Source organism: Ruditapes philippinarum, unplaced genomic scaffold (assembly GCF_026571515.1).
Source record: "Ruditapes philippinarum isolate M1 unplaced genomic scaffold, ASM2657151v2 ctg13819_1_1_1_1, whole genome shotgun sequence".
NCBI classification, from domain to species: Eukaryota; Metazoa; Mollusca; class Bivalvia; order Venerida; family Veneridae; genus Ruditapes; species Ruditapes philippinarum.
The window spans coordinates 4,861-21,443 of NW_026857378.1; the positions used below are offsets into that span (position 1 = coordinate 4,861).

A 16,583-nucleotide genomic window follows, 5' to 3' on the forward strand; every position below is an offset into this window, starting at 1 on the left:
AGTTTGAAGTTCTTAGGCCTAAGGGTTCTCTTATTATTGATCGGAAACCGTTTACACATACAAGGTCAATGTGACCTTGACCTTTGACCCCAAAATCAATAGGGGTCATCTGCTGGTCATGACCAATCACCATGCCAAGTTTGAAGTTTCTAGGCCTTAAGGTTCTTTAGTTATTGATCAGAAACCGTTTTTATTTACAAGGTCATTGTGACCTTGACCTTTGACCCCTTGATCCCAAAATCAATAGGAGTAATCTGCTGGTCATGACAAATCACCATACCAAGTTTGAAGTTCCTAGGCCTAAGCGTTCTTGAGTTATTGATCAGAAACCGTTTTTACTTAAAAGGTCAATGTGACCTTGACCTTTGACCCCAAAATCAATAGGGGTCATCTGCTGGTCATGACCAATCACCATGCCAAGTTTGAAGTTTCTAGGCCTTAAGGTTCTTTAGTTATTGATCAGAAACCGTTTTTATTTACAAGGTCATTGTGACCTTGACCTTTGACCCCTTGATCCCAAAATCAATAGGAGTAATCTGCTGGTCATGACAAATCACCATACCAAGTTTGAAGTTCCTAGGCCTAAGCGTTCTTGAGTTATTGATCAGAAACCGTTTTTACTTAAAAGGTCAATGTGACCTTGACCTTTGACCCCTTCACCTAAAACTCAATAGGGGTCATCTGCTGGTCATGACCAATCATCACACAAAGTTTGAAGTTCCTAGGCCTAAGCGTTTTTAGTTAATTGATCGGAAACCGTTTTTACCTACAAGGTCAATGTGACCTTGACCTTTGACCCCTTGACCCCAAAATCAATAGGTCATCTGCTGGTCATGACCAATCACCATACCAAGTTTGAAGTTCCTAGGCATAAGGGTTCTTAAGTTATTGATCCGAAAGCATTTTTACCTACAAGGTCAATGTGACCTTGACCTTTGACCTCTAGACCCCAAAATCAATAGGGGTCATCTACTGATCATGACCAATCACCATCTCAAGTTTGAAGTCCCTAGGCCTAACGGTTCTTTCATTATTGATCGGAAACCGTTTTTACCTACAAGGTCAATGTGACCTTGACCTTTGACCCCTTAACGCCAAAATCAATAGGGGTCATCTGATTGGTCATAACCAATCACCATACCAAGTTTGAAGTTCCTAGGCCTAAGGGTTCTTTTGTTATTGATCAGAAACCGTTTTTAATTAAAAGGTCAATGTGACCTTGACCTTTGACCCCTTGACCCCAAAATCTATACGGGTCATCTACTGATCATGACCAATCACCATACCAAGTTTGAAGTTCCTAGGCCTTAAGGTTCTTTAGTTATTGATCGGAAACCGTTTTTACCTTCAAGGTCAATGTGACCTTGACCTTTGACCCCTTGACCCCAAAATCAATAGGGGTCATCTACTGATCATGACCAATCACCATACCAAGTTTAATGTTCCTAAGCCTTAAGGTTCTTTAGGTATTGATCGGAAACCGTTTTTACCTACAAGGTCAATGTGACCTTGACCTTTGACCCCTTGACCCCAAAATCAATAGGGGTCATCTACTGATCATGACCAATCACCATACCAAGTTTGAAGTTCCTAGGCCTTAAGGTTCTTTAGTTATTGATCGGAAACCGTTTTTGCTTTTAAGGTCAATGTGACCTTGACCTTTGACCCCTTGACCCCAAAATCAATAGGGGTCATCTACTGGTCATGACTAATCACCATACCAAGTTTGAAGTTCCTAGGCCTTAAGGTTCTTTAGTTATTGATCGGAAACTGTTTTTGCTTTCAAGGTCAATGTGACCTTGACCTTTGACCCCTTGACTCCAAAATCAATAGGGGTCATCTACTGGTCATGACCAATCACCATACCAAGTTTGAAGTTCCTAGGCCTTAAGGTTCTTTAGTTATTGATCGGAAACCGTTTTTGCTTTCAAGGTCAATGTGACCTTGACCTTTGACCCCTTGACCCCAAAATCAATAGGGGTCATCTACTGGTCATGACCAATCACCATACCAAGTTTGAAGTTCCTAGGCCTTAAGGTTCTTTAGTTATTGATCGGAAACCGTTTTTGCTTTCAAGGTCAATGTGACCTTGACCTTTGACCCCTTGACCCCAAAATCAATAGGGGTCATCTACTGGTCATGACCAATCACCATACCAAGTTTGAAGTTCCTAGGCCTAAGGGTTCTTTAGTTATCACTCGGAAACCATTTGGTCTACGGACCGACGGACCGACAAGTGCAAAGCAATATACCCCCTTTTTTTCAAAATGGGGGCATAATAAGCTCTAATAAAATTATTTTCCTGACTTTCTTTTAATATGAAATTTCATTTCATTAAAAACATCTATATTGCAAGAAATTTGAAACAGTGTAAAAAGTACTTGTTTAAAAAATTACAAAAAAAGACTAAATTTTGAACATACTTCAAAACAAAACAATACAACTAATAATTGTGACTAAATTTTCAGTTTTGATTCACCAGGAACAACATATTTGTATTGTATGAAAAATATTTCATATTCATGTAGATATAAAACAAAACAACATAATGTTAAAAAGAGCCAAGTTTGAATCTTTGAGACTCGGTTTCACCACAGCTGTTCTTGTGACCTCCCTCGTGAAAGCTATGTGTATTTAGAGTTGGCACTGGAGAAAAATTTGTAATACCAGAATTTTATCTGCATGACCGTGTCCGAGAAGAAATAACCAACATTTGTACATGTTGATGGTGATTGTAGTCTGCAGAACAAATAAATGCCAAGAAGGAACAGAACAAACAACAAAATAAAAAAGAAACACAGGAGCACAAAGCGTGCACATTTCTCCTCTGAAAATAAAGAAAGAAAACAAAACATGTTAGTACAGCTTAAAAACAAAATGCCATTTATCAGATACTTAGAAATGTCACTGTAAGACTATGTCTGGCCGCAAAATATTATAGACTTGGAGTTAAAGTGACAGGAAAATTACTTATATAACTGGGTATTATTGCTTCTTAACAGTTTTTTTTGTCAATGGCTGAAACAATATGAATCTAAACCTGACTACAAACAATTGCAGACAACTGCCAATCTATCAATTCTTTCAATGTTGAGTGTTAATGAATTGGTTTAATGGTGAATCAAAATGTTATCTATCATACTTGTATACTAATATTAGCAAAGAAATAAACTGCCTCTACAATTTGATACCTACCTCTATCTAGCTCGGCATCTGAAGGCACTTGTGATTCATCAAACCTAACCTTCTTTTCTCTGTCACCTATATACAACAAAAGTATAGTTTAAAATTAAAGTTTGTGTAATAATGACAAACTATATTACATATATCTCAGCATGCTAGCAGTAACACTGACATGTCTAAAGCATAAGAACCAAGTATGACTAGTGTCTACATGTACTTAATTGTACTACTGGGTTCAATATTGAAAAGTCTTAAATTAGCTTCCATTTCATACCTGTGTATGTCCCATTACAAAATTCTTGCAACAATTAAGTTAAGTTAGTTTTAACAGATAGATAACATGTATCATTCTTATAAGCATGTCATTTTTTTTCATTGTTTAAATTTCTAATGATTAGCATGAATTTTTAATTCCATACAACATAACAATCAAGTATACTTCCAATTATTACCCTAAAATTTAAGCAAACTTTAAATCTCCTTTGAAAGCAATATCTATCTGTAAAATCTAAAATTTAACAATGGAATGAATAAAATGATAAAAGTAAAAATCATTTTTATAATAGTTTACTTTCTCTTCCATTCAAACAACAATTATCTCTAAACTAAACACCAAATTAATTTCTCACCTTCAGTATTCTTTCTTTTTCTCAATATTGAGGTAGGTTCAGGAGTGTCTGCTGGAGTTGTCTCCCATGACACAGTAGGGGAGGTAATATCTGGTTCCCCAGACTTGGCATATTTACTCATTGATTCTACAACAAACAATTGTTTTACAAATTATTAAACAAACCTTCATTAGATTAAGCTAAAACTGGTCTCTAGAATTACATAAAATGATTTTACATGTATCACCATTAAATTAGTATCCTACTTGAATTAAACTGCAAAGTGATCAGACAAATCTGATGTTTGCAAAAGTAGTAGTATATATGTCATCACCGTAGTGCAATAACTGGTTAACTCCTGTAAAATTTAGAAGGGCTTATCCCGATACTGCACTAAGCTGACGATATACAGGTATACATATATTGCCTTTACTGATCTTGTTATACACTATAATGACTTCTTTAGAAAAAAGCTTATTATTTTATACCTATCTTAACTACCAGAATTAACTTTAAGATTAAGGCTCTGTGCCTTTGCATCCACTACAAACAAGGCTTTCATTGAAGAAAACTTCTACTTAACCATATAGAAAATATGACGTTGCACATACACCTGTATTGTTGATATCGGTAAATGGAACATTTAGTCTCGTAGCTTTACCATTTCTCTATGCAATTTTGAAAATTTACAGTTTATTTTGGAGAGGAATAACACTTTCTTATAAAAATATACATTTAAAAAATATAGCCTGTTGTGTGTACATCATATTAGCTCAGTCAAAAGTTTCCACTCTATTCAATAAATGCTATGATACAAGTCATCTTTATTTTTGTAGTCTTTATTATCACCATGTTTAATGATCAATTGTAAAATGCTTGACTACAAACAAATTACAAAATAATCTTACATCATTATGATAAAAAATGTCCTTGTATTAAAAGAGGAAGAAAAATCAATAACAGTTAAAAACAGGAGGTGAAATCTAATGTAGCCAGTAATTATTATGTTTTCTTCTCTAATTTTATAACTAACAAGCTTAAATCTCTCCAAGCAAATTAAACAAATGTCAAAATACCCTATTGTGCCTCTTTAAACTAATAATTCATTACATATAATTTATTGTAATATAAGATATTGTTATACTTTTTTTAATTTACACGACAGATTATAATACCTGAAAGATTTTACTTTAATGTCATAATAATGTCTTTAACTATAAATGACTACAAATTTGTTCAGAAAATGATCAAAGTCGTTTTTGATCAGAAAATGATCAAAGTTGTCAGGCAGACTGAAACACAAAATTAATTATACTCTGGCATGTAAACAGTGTTAAAATGACACTATCAAATATCAAAACAACAAAGAACTAAAGCTGTTAAAGGATTGATGAAAACCCCCAACCTTCAACATGTACAGGATTTATAAAGCGACACAAATGATCAGAAATTTGACCTTTACGGGTGACCTTGATCATACGCCAGCACAAAGCCAGCATAGGTTTTGCACATTGCCTTGTAGAGGGAAAAACTTGAGCCAAGTTTAAAGAAAATGATTCTTCTGGTATATGACTTATATAGCAAACATGTAACTGTCTGATATTTGACCTTGAGCCTGCACAGAAGTGGCATGGATTCTGCACACCATTTGTTTAGGTGAACATTTGAGCCAAGTTTGTAGAAAATCCTTCAAGTTCAAGGATTTCAGGATTTATAGAGAGGACACAATGGAAGTGGACAACTGACCTACCGACTGACTGATATGACAAAATGATTCTAGTATAGCCTCCTTCACATTATGTGGCAGAGGTACAAGAATTAGTAATGTTGAGTTGGACTAATGGAAAAAAGTAATATTGAGATGGAACTAACAAAACAATATGGAATTAGAAAGGTTGAAAGATAAGATAAGTATTTGCAAATTAATATGAGATAATAACGAACTTTCAATGAATTGGTTTTCATCATTTCATACCTGTATATTGAACTTTTCCAACCTCTGCATAGACTGTAGCAAAGAAATCAAGACTCTGTTGAACAAGGGGATGATTGTCACCATACACTTTCTGTCTTAACTTTGTACACTGTTCAAAATAAAACACAAAACATGTGTAACTTTGGGTATATTACATGCATTAAAGTGTTTCTTCGTGATGTAGGCCATTGCTTAACCCTTAACCTGCTGAATTTTTTAAATACCATTTTGGAACTGTCTATTATTATTTTTTGGGATATTAAGATAAAATCTGAAGTTGGTCAGACTGCATGTATGAGTAGGCTGGCCTGGCTCTATAATGGTGGCAAAGATTACTTTCACTAGAGCAACGGTGGGTAATGCCGACCCTCGTATAATATCGACCCCCTCCCGTTAAACTTCATTAATGAGTTTACAATTAAGGTTATGTTTGCTGTCGATCAATTATTATTGATGATGTCATCGATTACGTTTTACGCGGCCATTTTTGAATGTTCTCTGAGTAAACAAGATTCACGACATTTTCCATTGTAGAATCGAACAAGTTTTAAACAGCTCCGTTAAGGTGAGGGAGTTATTATTTCATGCTTGTCATATTTGTAAAATGTTGTTTGTTTAGATATTTTTAACTCCGGATAACTGTATATAGTCTTTAAATGTGATTTAAAATGATCTCAAGGTTATTGCTTTTACTTACAGAGGATCACGCGGGGGTCAAAATAAACAGAATATTATTTCAAAATCTAGTTATATCGACCCCATCGTAAAATATAACATAAATCTTGTAATTGAAATGATTCTTTGCTGGGGCAAGATGATATTTCTTATTTGCATGACTAGATCTAAACATGTTTAAAATATACACATAGTGACATACAATTAAATATACTGCATTGACAAAGTATAGATTTTTTTCTATTTTCTTTTTTTTTCTCATTTTCAGGTATATGTTTGAAAAAGAATGTCATCGCAGATTTGTGCTAAGAAAAGGGTGCAGTACAAGCCCGAGGCAATGGCTTTAGCCATACAGATGGTTAGAAGTGGCCAAATGAGTAGGAAAGGGGCGGCAAAGGCTTACGGCATACCTAAGACAACGCTATTGGACAAACTTTCTGGTCGAGTACCTGAGTCTACTTCTCTTGGACGGAAAACTGTACTCACGCCGGCAGAGGAAAACGTACTTGTAGCTTACGCTAATTTGATGTGTGATATTGGTTACCCGCTTACAAAGAAGGAGTTTGTTTATGAAGTCCAGCATATTTTAAACCTCGATGGACGTGAAACACCTTTCCGTGATAATCTACCGGGTAAGGACTGGTTTGTTGGCTTTCAAAGGCGTCATCCTGAGATGGCATTTAGAAAGCCTATGTCTCTCGGGCATGAGCGCGCGGCAGTTACAATAGAAAAAGTAAATAATTGGTATACTGGTGTTTATATGTATTTACAAAAGGAGTTTCCTGACACTTATGATGCATTATTAAAAGACCCGCACCGTCTTTACAATGCTGATGAAAGCGGTTTCCCGCTGTCAGTAAAACCTGGCAAAGTTTTGGCTCCGTCTGGTGCAAAACATGTATATAATGTTGTAGCTAGCACTAAAATGCAAATTACTGTTATGGCTGGCTTTCAATGGCTTTGGGGAATACCTGCCACCTATGATTCTTTTTCCTGGGGAAAGACTCCGTGATGTTGGTTTAGCAGGTTTCCCGGAAGCCATTTATACGACAACCCCTAATGGTTGGATGACTTCGGACACTTTTGTTGAGTTTCTAAAAAGTCCTTGACCAGTCCTTAATTAAAAAAAAATATTGCACGTCCTGTACTCCTCTTTGTGGACGGACATTCCACCCACATGACACTAGAGGCTGCTCAATTTTGTAAAGATCATCAAATTATATTGTATTGTCTTTTGCCAAATGCTACACATCTCATGCAGGCAGCCGATGTAGGACTCTTCTCACCCTTGAAGTCCGCCTGGCAAGCGGCTGTGAAAACCTGGCAAATGTCAAACATTGGCCAGGCGGTCACAAAGAAAGACTTTCCAGGCATATTTAAGCAAGCTTGGAGTAAGGTAGCTACCTTCCAAAATGCCGCAAATGGCTTTCGTAGATCAGGTTTGTTCCCCTTTAGTCCCGAAGGTATAGACAAGACAAAACTTGGTCCTGCTAAATTAGTTTCTAACACTCAAACAGTAACGCAAAACACTGTTACTGATTCTGAATCAAACTCTGTTGAAGCTGCAAATTCAAGCCATGTATCCGATGTGATTGTCAATGTAGTAGGCTCTTTATCAAGCACGGTTACCCTTTCTACTGTCAACAATGATATTTCAATTACGTCTAGTAACACGTATGTAAAACCCGACGTAAATTCCCAATTTGTTGACACTGCACAACAACTGCCTGTAAGCACTCATTCAGTAGTCTTTCCTGCCAGTCCTATTTCTGCTATAATACAATCAAACACCCTTGTGTCCCCTGTGGTTAATACTTCAGATGCTGTATCATCAGTCGTTTGTCCTTTACTGCCTATTCCCCAACCTTCTTCATCAAAAGGTCTATCAAAAAACCCGGCAACGGTATCTTCTGCATTTCAATACTTACGTGTGCCAGAAGTAAAACCAAAAAAGAAAATTGTTCAGCTCCGGCATAAGTTGCCGAAAGCATTATCAGGGGATGAAGCATTAAGTATGTTGAAAGAAAGAGAAGATCGTAAGAAAGAATTAGCGAGGTTGAAGGAAGAAAGAAAGTGTCAGAGAGAACTTAAAAGAAAACAGAAAGAAGAAGATAAAGAAAGACACAAGCGAGAAAAACAGGAAAACCTTAAAAAGAAATTATCATCAAAACCAAAGAAGCAAAACTCAAAGAGTAAAAAGGTAACTTATAGCTCTGAATCTGACACAGATATGTCAGATATGGATATTCCATACATGGATCACGACAGTGATGATTTTGAGGAGAGCTTTGTCGATGTTTGTCCTGTATGCAAAACCTGGAGATCTTCTGAAGAATTACAAGAAAAATGGATTTCTTGTGAATCATGTTGTCGGCAATGGCATGTAGTGTGTGCCGGCTACACAGATTCAGAGGTCAATCAAAGCACGTTTGTCTTTGTGTGCAATGCGTGTGAGTGAAATGAACTCGTGCATATGCAACTGTTGTTTTTGTTGTTGTTGCTTGAAACTGTTATATTTAAGATAAATTGAAATTGAAAAGAAAAAAAGAGGATGAAATAGATATCTTCAAGTGTAATTTGCGTTTGTATTCTTAGTTTAAAAAAAAAAGTTATTCATCATGTTTTAGAGGTTTATAAACTGCCTGATATGTGTTAAGGCCTTGTTTATATTTAATAAACATAAATTATGTACATGTAGTATAATTATAATGAAACTGTTGGGTTGATAATCGCACTGTGTTATTAACGATACATTTTCTTTTAAATCTTAACCTTGAATTGTGTTTATTTTTAAAAAATTGAAAGGGGGTCGATATTACCCGAAAGGGGTCGATACTGACAGTGTCACGTGTATATTGGAAACATATGCAACTGACATTAAGAAGGTAAAACGGACGACCGTATTGGTTGGAAACAACCAATAGAAAAAGCTGGTTCATACGCTTAGGTCATATGCTACTAAATTCTTAAATCAACATTTCATTGAATAGTATCGCGTTAAAGGGTCGATATTACCCACCTTTGCTCTATATCTTATTTCAATTTGCAAGCTTTTTACAATTTAAAATCAAACATTGTAAACTTAATTCTATAAACAATACTACAAACCAACGAGTATGACATGTTATCACAAATTTAACAACAATTAGATATGTAATTAATAGTCATGTCATGCCTTGAAGATGGTATATTTTATAGATAAGTGGCTGGACAAAAAACACTCAGCTTTTTAAAAGTCAATAGAGAGGCTTTTGGTTGAGGCACTTTTATTCTACACTCATACACAAGAGAGAACTACACACTTTAAAACATTTTAAGTTTTAACATATACATGTATCATACATGTATCTAAATAATTGTGAATATGTAAGGAGTCTTACCTTGCCTGCATATTCTAGTGCTAACTGTGGTCTGAAAGAGCATAGTAGATAGATTTAACTATAGACAGAAGAATATACAATGTATAGTCATATATACAATCTCTGATTTATGTTATCTTTAGATCCTTATTATCTAATAAATGAATATCTAATTAATGTGAAAATACAATGTGTTTGTCTGTTATAAACATATCAAGTTGTTGCCTTATCTTATCCTAGTTAAACATGTGATCTGTTTCAAACTTGTGTGAATATCTGGCAGAAAAATATCATATTCTTTTATATATCATAATTAAAGCTTTGCAGTTCAGTATGTTGAATAAAATTAAAAACAACTCACTGTTTTTCATCGAGACATAGTTTAGCAAGCTGCTCATATTCTGAGGCTCTGAGGGCATCAATATTAGTGTCAGCTGTATCACCAGCACCCTGCTTTGTTACTTCATCTAAATATATATGTTACTTTATTTATATATACTTCACTTTATCTAAATATATATGTTACTTCATCTAAAAATATATGTTACTTTATCTAAATATATATGTTACTTCATTTATATATACTTCACTTCATCTAAATATATATGTTACTTCATCTAATTATATGTTACTTCATTTATATATACTTCATCTCATCTAAATATATATGTTACTTCATTTATATATACTTCATTTCATCTAAATATATGTTACTTCATCTAAATATATATGTTACTTTATTTATATATACTTCATCTCATCTAAATATATATGTTACTTCAATTAAATATACAAGTAGCTTCATTTAAAAATACAACTGTCTTCATATAAATACACTTCATGACTTCACACTTCATTTGAATACCAAGCTACTTCACTTAAATAAAGAAGCTGTAACTTCATTTGAATACAAAACATATTTCATTTGAATTTACACAAGTTACTTCATTTGAATACGAGTTACTTCAGTTAAACATATAAAAGTTATAGGGTTCTTGCACAGCTTTAAAATCTGTAGTAAAGAATTTCATAAGAAACTATAAATTGAAAGTACTTCCTTTAGACAAGTTTCAAAACTCTTTGATGATTGTTATAAGATTGCTAAATATTTCTTTCATTTTGTGGTACAAATGTGAACGTATTTGAGGATACACAGTGGGAAGCAGTGGTTCAGTGGTAGAACACATATTTAAGACTGTGAGTTCAGAGTTCAAGTTCTAAGTTCAAACCCCATTAAGAGCAATACTTATTTCATCAAAGAATTCACTTCATATTGCTTCACTTTTTTTCAACATGTATCACTATGGGTAGTTTGGAGGGCAGTATAAATCCATGGTGCCACATTGTGGGCTGCCTTTAGTAGAAAGAACAGCTTCCTAGGGATACCAGTTGCCCACTGATCAGCAGAAAATTGTTCATTTGACATGAAACTTGTACTTTAAAGTGCTTCACTTACCTATATGTTTCTGTAACTCTGTGTCATCTATGAGAACACTTTCATAATATAACTTCTCTGCCTGGATAAAACTGATTGCTTTATCAACTAGCATCTAAGTTAAGGAAAACTGGCTAACATTTTAATACCGAAACCTCCAAAAACAATCAAAATTACATGTTATAAGAGAAATGTGTTCAGTTTAAAACCACACAGACACTGTTAAGGAAATATGGTGATTTACTAGCTTTAATTAGTGAAGGAAGACTGCAGTGGAAATATTTTGAGTGCAATAGAGCATCTGGATACAGTCAATAACCCACAACTAGCATATTACAAGATATGTCATATCAGCAAATTCAATCCTTAATGAATGCTTTGTAAAGTAAATTAAACTAAATTACACAGCCTCAGAATCTAACAGTTACATAGAGGTATATAATTTTTATGTTACAACAAAATAATGACTTAGCAATCAATTTGAGTGTATTTTTTATCATGAGACAAAAGTTTTATCAGTAAAAGGATACATTCATCTCTACCATAATAGATATCACCAATCTGCAAATTAAAGAATATTCATCTGACATATAAACTGACCTTTAATTCAATCAAGCTAAGTTTATTTATTTTGTCTTGATCTACATCTCTGTTCTGGTAAGTGAAGACTGTGATAAATTATGGCAACAATACTAAATAAAGATGGTATAAATACCTTTATAAATAAAAAATTATTCTATTATAAGACATAAATGTAACATTGTTTTAGAAAATTAGAAAATAATATGAACCATGGAATCCAAAAACTATATAATCATTTCAAAATAAATTTACAGTAAAATTCTATATTTCATGATACAAAAGTTTAGTGTTTTAATAAAAAGACATAGACACATTGTTTTAAATATATCTTGGCATATCATTTAGTTTTACTTACATTTCGCAAGCATTGAGGCAGCAATGCAAATCTTGAATTCTCTTTCAAACCGACAAGACATTTTAGATATCGTTTCAATGCTTCCACTTTCTTTCCTTCTTTATCCAGCTTCAAACCTTCTTCAAACATCTGGTTCCTACCAGCATCATCTAGAGCTGGTTCCTTGCTCAAATCTATATTCAATTCTGGGTAAAATAATTCACGTACGTTATCAACAAACATATAATTACCATATGACAGTTTCTTGCTTTCAAACACTAACAGTGTATGTATAAAGGCATCTCCTAAAACTTTCATCATCATGCTTATAACAGTGACAAAATAATTTTATATAAATCCTTGTAGTTTACTGTAAATTATAATTACTATTTCACACAATGATTAATTATTTATAGTGACTGTAAGGTTTAACAATAAAGCAGTTTCACATATTTAAAAAAAAAGCTTAACAGAATATCCTATGATAAATGTTTAAGTCTTTAAAACATCTGCTACAGACAACCATATATTACTATATCAACTAATATATAAACATTCAATTTAAGATGACCAATAAAACAGGGATATAACCAAGAATGACTACCAGTATCAAGATCTTTATCATCCAGATCCTATTTTACCCCTTAAATTTAGAGATAACGGAAGCTGTTAACTTATCACATTATCATTGTGACTTTTAATTATTATATAGATAACACATCTGTCTTCATAATATTTCCTGTAACTTTAAAATTAAAACAGGACACTAATAATTGATAAAACAAGATTAAATCAGGAAATTTAGAACCCTTTAACTACCCACAGGCAGTAGTAGACACCAAGTGAGAGTTATAATAGAAATACATATATTGTATATTATTAAAGGTGTTAATAAAGTTAACCAATTTTACATGTTAAGTGTTTGACAAGTGCTAATTTATGTTATCTTAAGAGTGTCCTTAAATGATAACATAAACACTTACTTGGCATACTACAAGAGAAGTACTTTGAATAAACATCACAAATGGATATTGCAATATCAACTAACTGCATAGTAATAAAGCTACGTTTTACATTAGATTTGCAGTGAATAACTTCTTCAATGGGCATCATTAAAGAGAAGTGTTGTCTGTCATGATTAAGGTAGAAGTTTACCCTCACTCATAAACAAACATTTCAAAAACTTAAACTAAAGACATATCATAAAAATGTATCAAGTATTTTTATATCAGCTATTACATAACTTGAGAATTATGACGTCTGCTGACAAAGCTCATAGAACGTTGACTTATACCACAGCATTATATCATTGTTTTATCCACCTTTTTAGTGCATTAACAATTGCAGAAGCACAAGTACACATTAAAGCACAAGCCTGCAGATCAAGGGATTTACTAAGTCTGACCACCCATTCTGCAGATGTAAATGCATGAAAAAAGGTGCATTGGAACTAAATTACATAAAAACATACATCTGATTTGATAATTCCTTGTTTCAATTTTCCTTGTTTTGTATATAAAGTAATCAGTTAGTTAAGCTTTTCACCTGCTTGTGCAACGTCACTTGACAGGTATGTGTTCATAATGAACCTGGGCTGCCATTGCAATATTAAAGCTGTCTTTACATGGCACCTTGATAATAATTTAATCATAAACATTCTTCCTTTATGAACGACAAAAAAATTGTTTATTTCGTTCTTTTATACACTTTAAGGTACTTACTTAACTTCTTAAACAAATACTCAAGTTATAACTTATTTATAGCAAACATTTAACTATAAATGTACATGTATCTCTTTATATTTCTTTATTCTTCATAACAGCAAAATATGTCAGAGAAATATATTATAGTGTTGCTGCTGTGAAATACAACTGTTGTCTAAGGGTAAAGATATACCTTAAATATAGATTAGCAATTATACTACAAAGTTGAATTAATTTCCTTTTTATATAAGTGTTACTGAATGATACATCATCATATGAGAGTTTAGATACTCCAGGCATAACAACAGGTACATTCATTCTTATTGTATGCTTTCTTTATGTAAACATTAACAGATCTATGTCTATTATTATAATCTTTCAATCATATTATGTAATTAATTTGAAATTCCATAAAATAAATTACAGACAACTAGCCAAGTATTATATTTAAAGTGATGGACGACTTACAAAATGTTTATTTTTTACAACATATACCTAAGTTACAAAAATATTACAATCAAAGACAAACACTGTGGTTAATCAGCTGTCAAATATTATTGATTTTGGATAAATATATATTTATTTCATCTTTTAATTTTCTGTATAATATATTATTGTTCAGGTCAAACTACACCATATGTATTATAGTCACTATTTCAAAATTATCAAAATTTCATTTTTCAAAAATTTGTTAATTATTTAAGAAAATTATAGTGCATGTACTGTTGATAACAATAGGAATGCCTACAAAACGTATTCTACATGTACTTGTATCCTATTACCACTTCTATATCCACCATTGATAAATCAAGTTCACTATTACTGACAGGATAATGTTATAAATGAGAATGAAGATACAATAAGTCAATTGTTCTTATTGTATATTGTTGTAAACTACTTTTGTCATATGACATTAACTTGAATATAGTGTCAGTCATTTAGTATCAATATTAAAGGTACTAAATGTTTATTTATAAATTAATGGAAATGTTTAAACTGAGAGTAGACCAATTTTCTTGTAGATGGAATTTAGGTGAGTGTACCTGTACTTCTTCAAACAATGTGACTGTATAATCTTTTCATCAATGAAATCAAGCAGATATAATTTATTCATTATTATATATTCTGTAAATTTTATAAATATTCAAAAAAGAGAGTTTTGTTTAGAAGGATACTTTTATGTTAATTCCTGAATGAATCTCACATTTTTCGTCAGCTTATATTTATCTTTTAAAAGTAAACAACACTATTAAGGACATCTTACTTAATACTAAATGTTCTGCAATGAGATATGCATTTTTTAGTGTTTTGATCTTGCTGACTAACAGACTAAGGTATAGGTGTTTGTTGTTCTTATCCATCAAAGCAACATTGTAAAGGTCATAACATTTATCTATATTATACAAATGTAAACAAATTATAATGAATTTAGCAAGAAGTAGGAAAAAATAAACTCAAAATATAATGTATTACTAAACTGAATCAAAATTGTCCATAATTTCATAGTTTTATGCAAAAGGAACAAGTTTTCTAAAGCATCCTTACAGGATTTTTTCACAGAAAGGTGGGCTATAAAATTGACAACACAGAGTTAGGAAAAGGTATCAGTAAATTTAGTAACCAAATTAATAGATTTTAAGGATTTTCTTAAATAATAACATTAAAAAGTTCTAGAAATAGATAACTAAGAATTATAACATATAATTCAGATAATTAAATGGAAAATCAAATTAAAGGGCTGATATGAAAGACCTAGGGAAACCATTATCAAAACTAGTGCTTTATTAAATCTACAATACCCTTCTTCTTTACCTGCTTTTTCATTCTCCACACTTTCTGCTTGTATATCAGGGTCTTCTGACTTCTTTGTTAATTCAACATCTTCTACTCCTGAAGAGTCCTGCGATTCCTTATCAATGACATCAGAAGTTTTAACCTCATCACCCAAAGTCTCTTTCTCAACCATCTTGTCATCCAAGTTTTCTGCTTCTTTTCTGACTACATCATGTCCTGTTGTAGTTTCTGCTTTCATATCTGACACACCTTCAACACCAGTTTCTTTGGAAGCAGATGTTGAGTCAGTTTCTTCTTTTTTTAACATGTCTTCAGATTTCTCCATGACTTAAATAATGAAAACATGACATTGACTGTGTTAGGAGTAATGGAATTGTCTTTAATCTGACATATATATTTCAAAATTAAATAAACTGAGAGGCATCAATTGATTTTCTTCAATCCAAAAGTTTGTGAAGTTTACTAATTAATTTGGAAGTATGAATTTAATATTTTATTTTTAAATTAACCCTTGATAATTGTGATAAATGAACTAGTCTTTCATCTGACACATATTATAACAGGACAGGCAACTGAAGATAAGTGATATGTTAACTTTTCTTCCAATAATGCACACTCGCCCCAATTTTATCTTGTTAATCCATGTAAAAAGGGTATTTTTGTCTGTAGTAAGCAGTGTCAATAAGCAAAATATTAGCTGTTTGTTGTAAGATTTTAACAGGCTCAGAATTTTAATATATTTTTTTTGTGATTTTATGAAAATTTATCACATGTTAGATTTAGAAATACAAAAATAAGAAATGACAATATGACCAAGAATGCAAGCAAAGTATTGCCACACAAAGTAAGTTAATGAGCAACGCACAAGTGAATACATCAATGTTTATAACACATTATTTAAATGAAAACAAAACATCAAAAGGCACATAGATGCA

The 16,583-nt window shown here is 32.5% G+C and overlaps 1 protein-coding gene across 2 annotated transcripts; it reads right to left on the reverse strand.

Annotated features, from left to right (window-relative positions):
- Positions 1-629: 629 nt before the first annotated feature.
- Positions 630-15,994, reverse strand: LOC132749541 (consortin-like). 2 transcript variants are annotated; one of them, XM_060739350.1, is made up of 10 exons: positions 15,667-15,994; positions 12,173-12,345; positions 11,766-11,796; positions 11,257-11,343; positions 10,162-10,267; positions 9,822-9,852; positions 5,767-5,875; positions 3,813-3,938; positions 3,196-3,261; positions 630-2,827 (listed from the first exon to the last, which is right to left on the reverse strand). In XM_060739350.1, exons 1-10 carry the CDS (start codon positions 15,971-15,973, stop codon positions 2,625-2,627), a joined length of 1,239 nt encoding a protein of 412 aa, XP_060595333.1. In that variant the 5' UTR covers positions 15,974-15,994; the 3' UTR covers positions 630-2,624. The 2 variants fall into 2 exon arrangements, with proteins under 2 accessions (XP_060595333.1, XP_060595332.1); XM_060739349.1 differs by having other exon boundaries at positions 12,173-12,357; positions 15,667-15,993.
- Positions 15,995-16,583: the final 589 nt, after the last annotated feature.

Excerpts from the sequence above, each read along its gene's own strand:
- LOC132749541 (XM_060739349.1), bottom strand. The coding sequence starts at position 15,973 with ATGGAGAAATCTGAAGACATGTTAAAAAAAGAAGAAACTGACTCAACA. Across the intron at positions 11,344-11,765 it reads CTATTATGGTAGAGATGAAT|TTGATAAAGCAATCAGTTTT; the intron begins GTATCCTTTTAC and ends CTTAGATGCTAG. Across the intron at positions 10,268-11,256 it reads AGAGTTACAGAAACATATAG|ATGAAGTAACAAAGCAGGGT; the intron begins GTAAGTGAAGCA and ends ATATATATTTAG.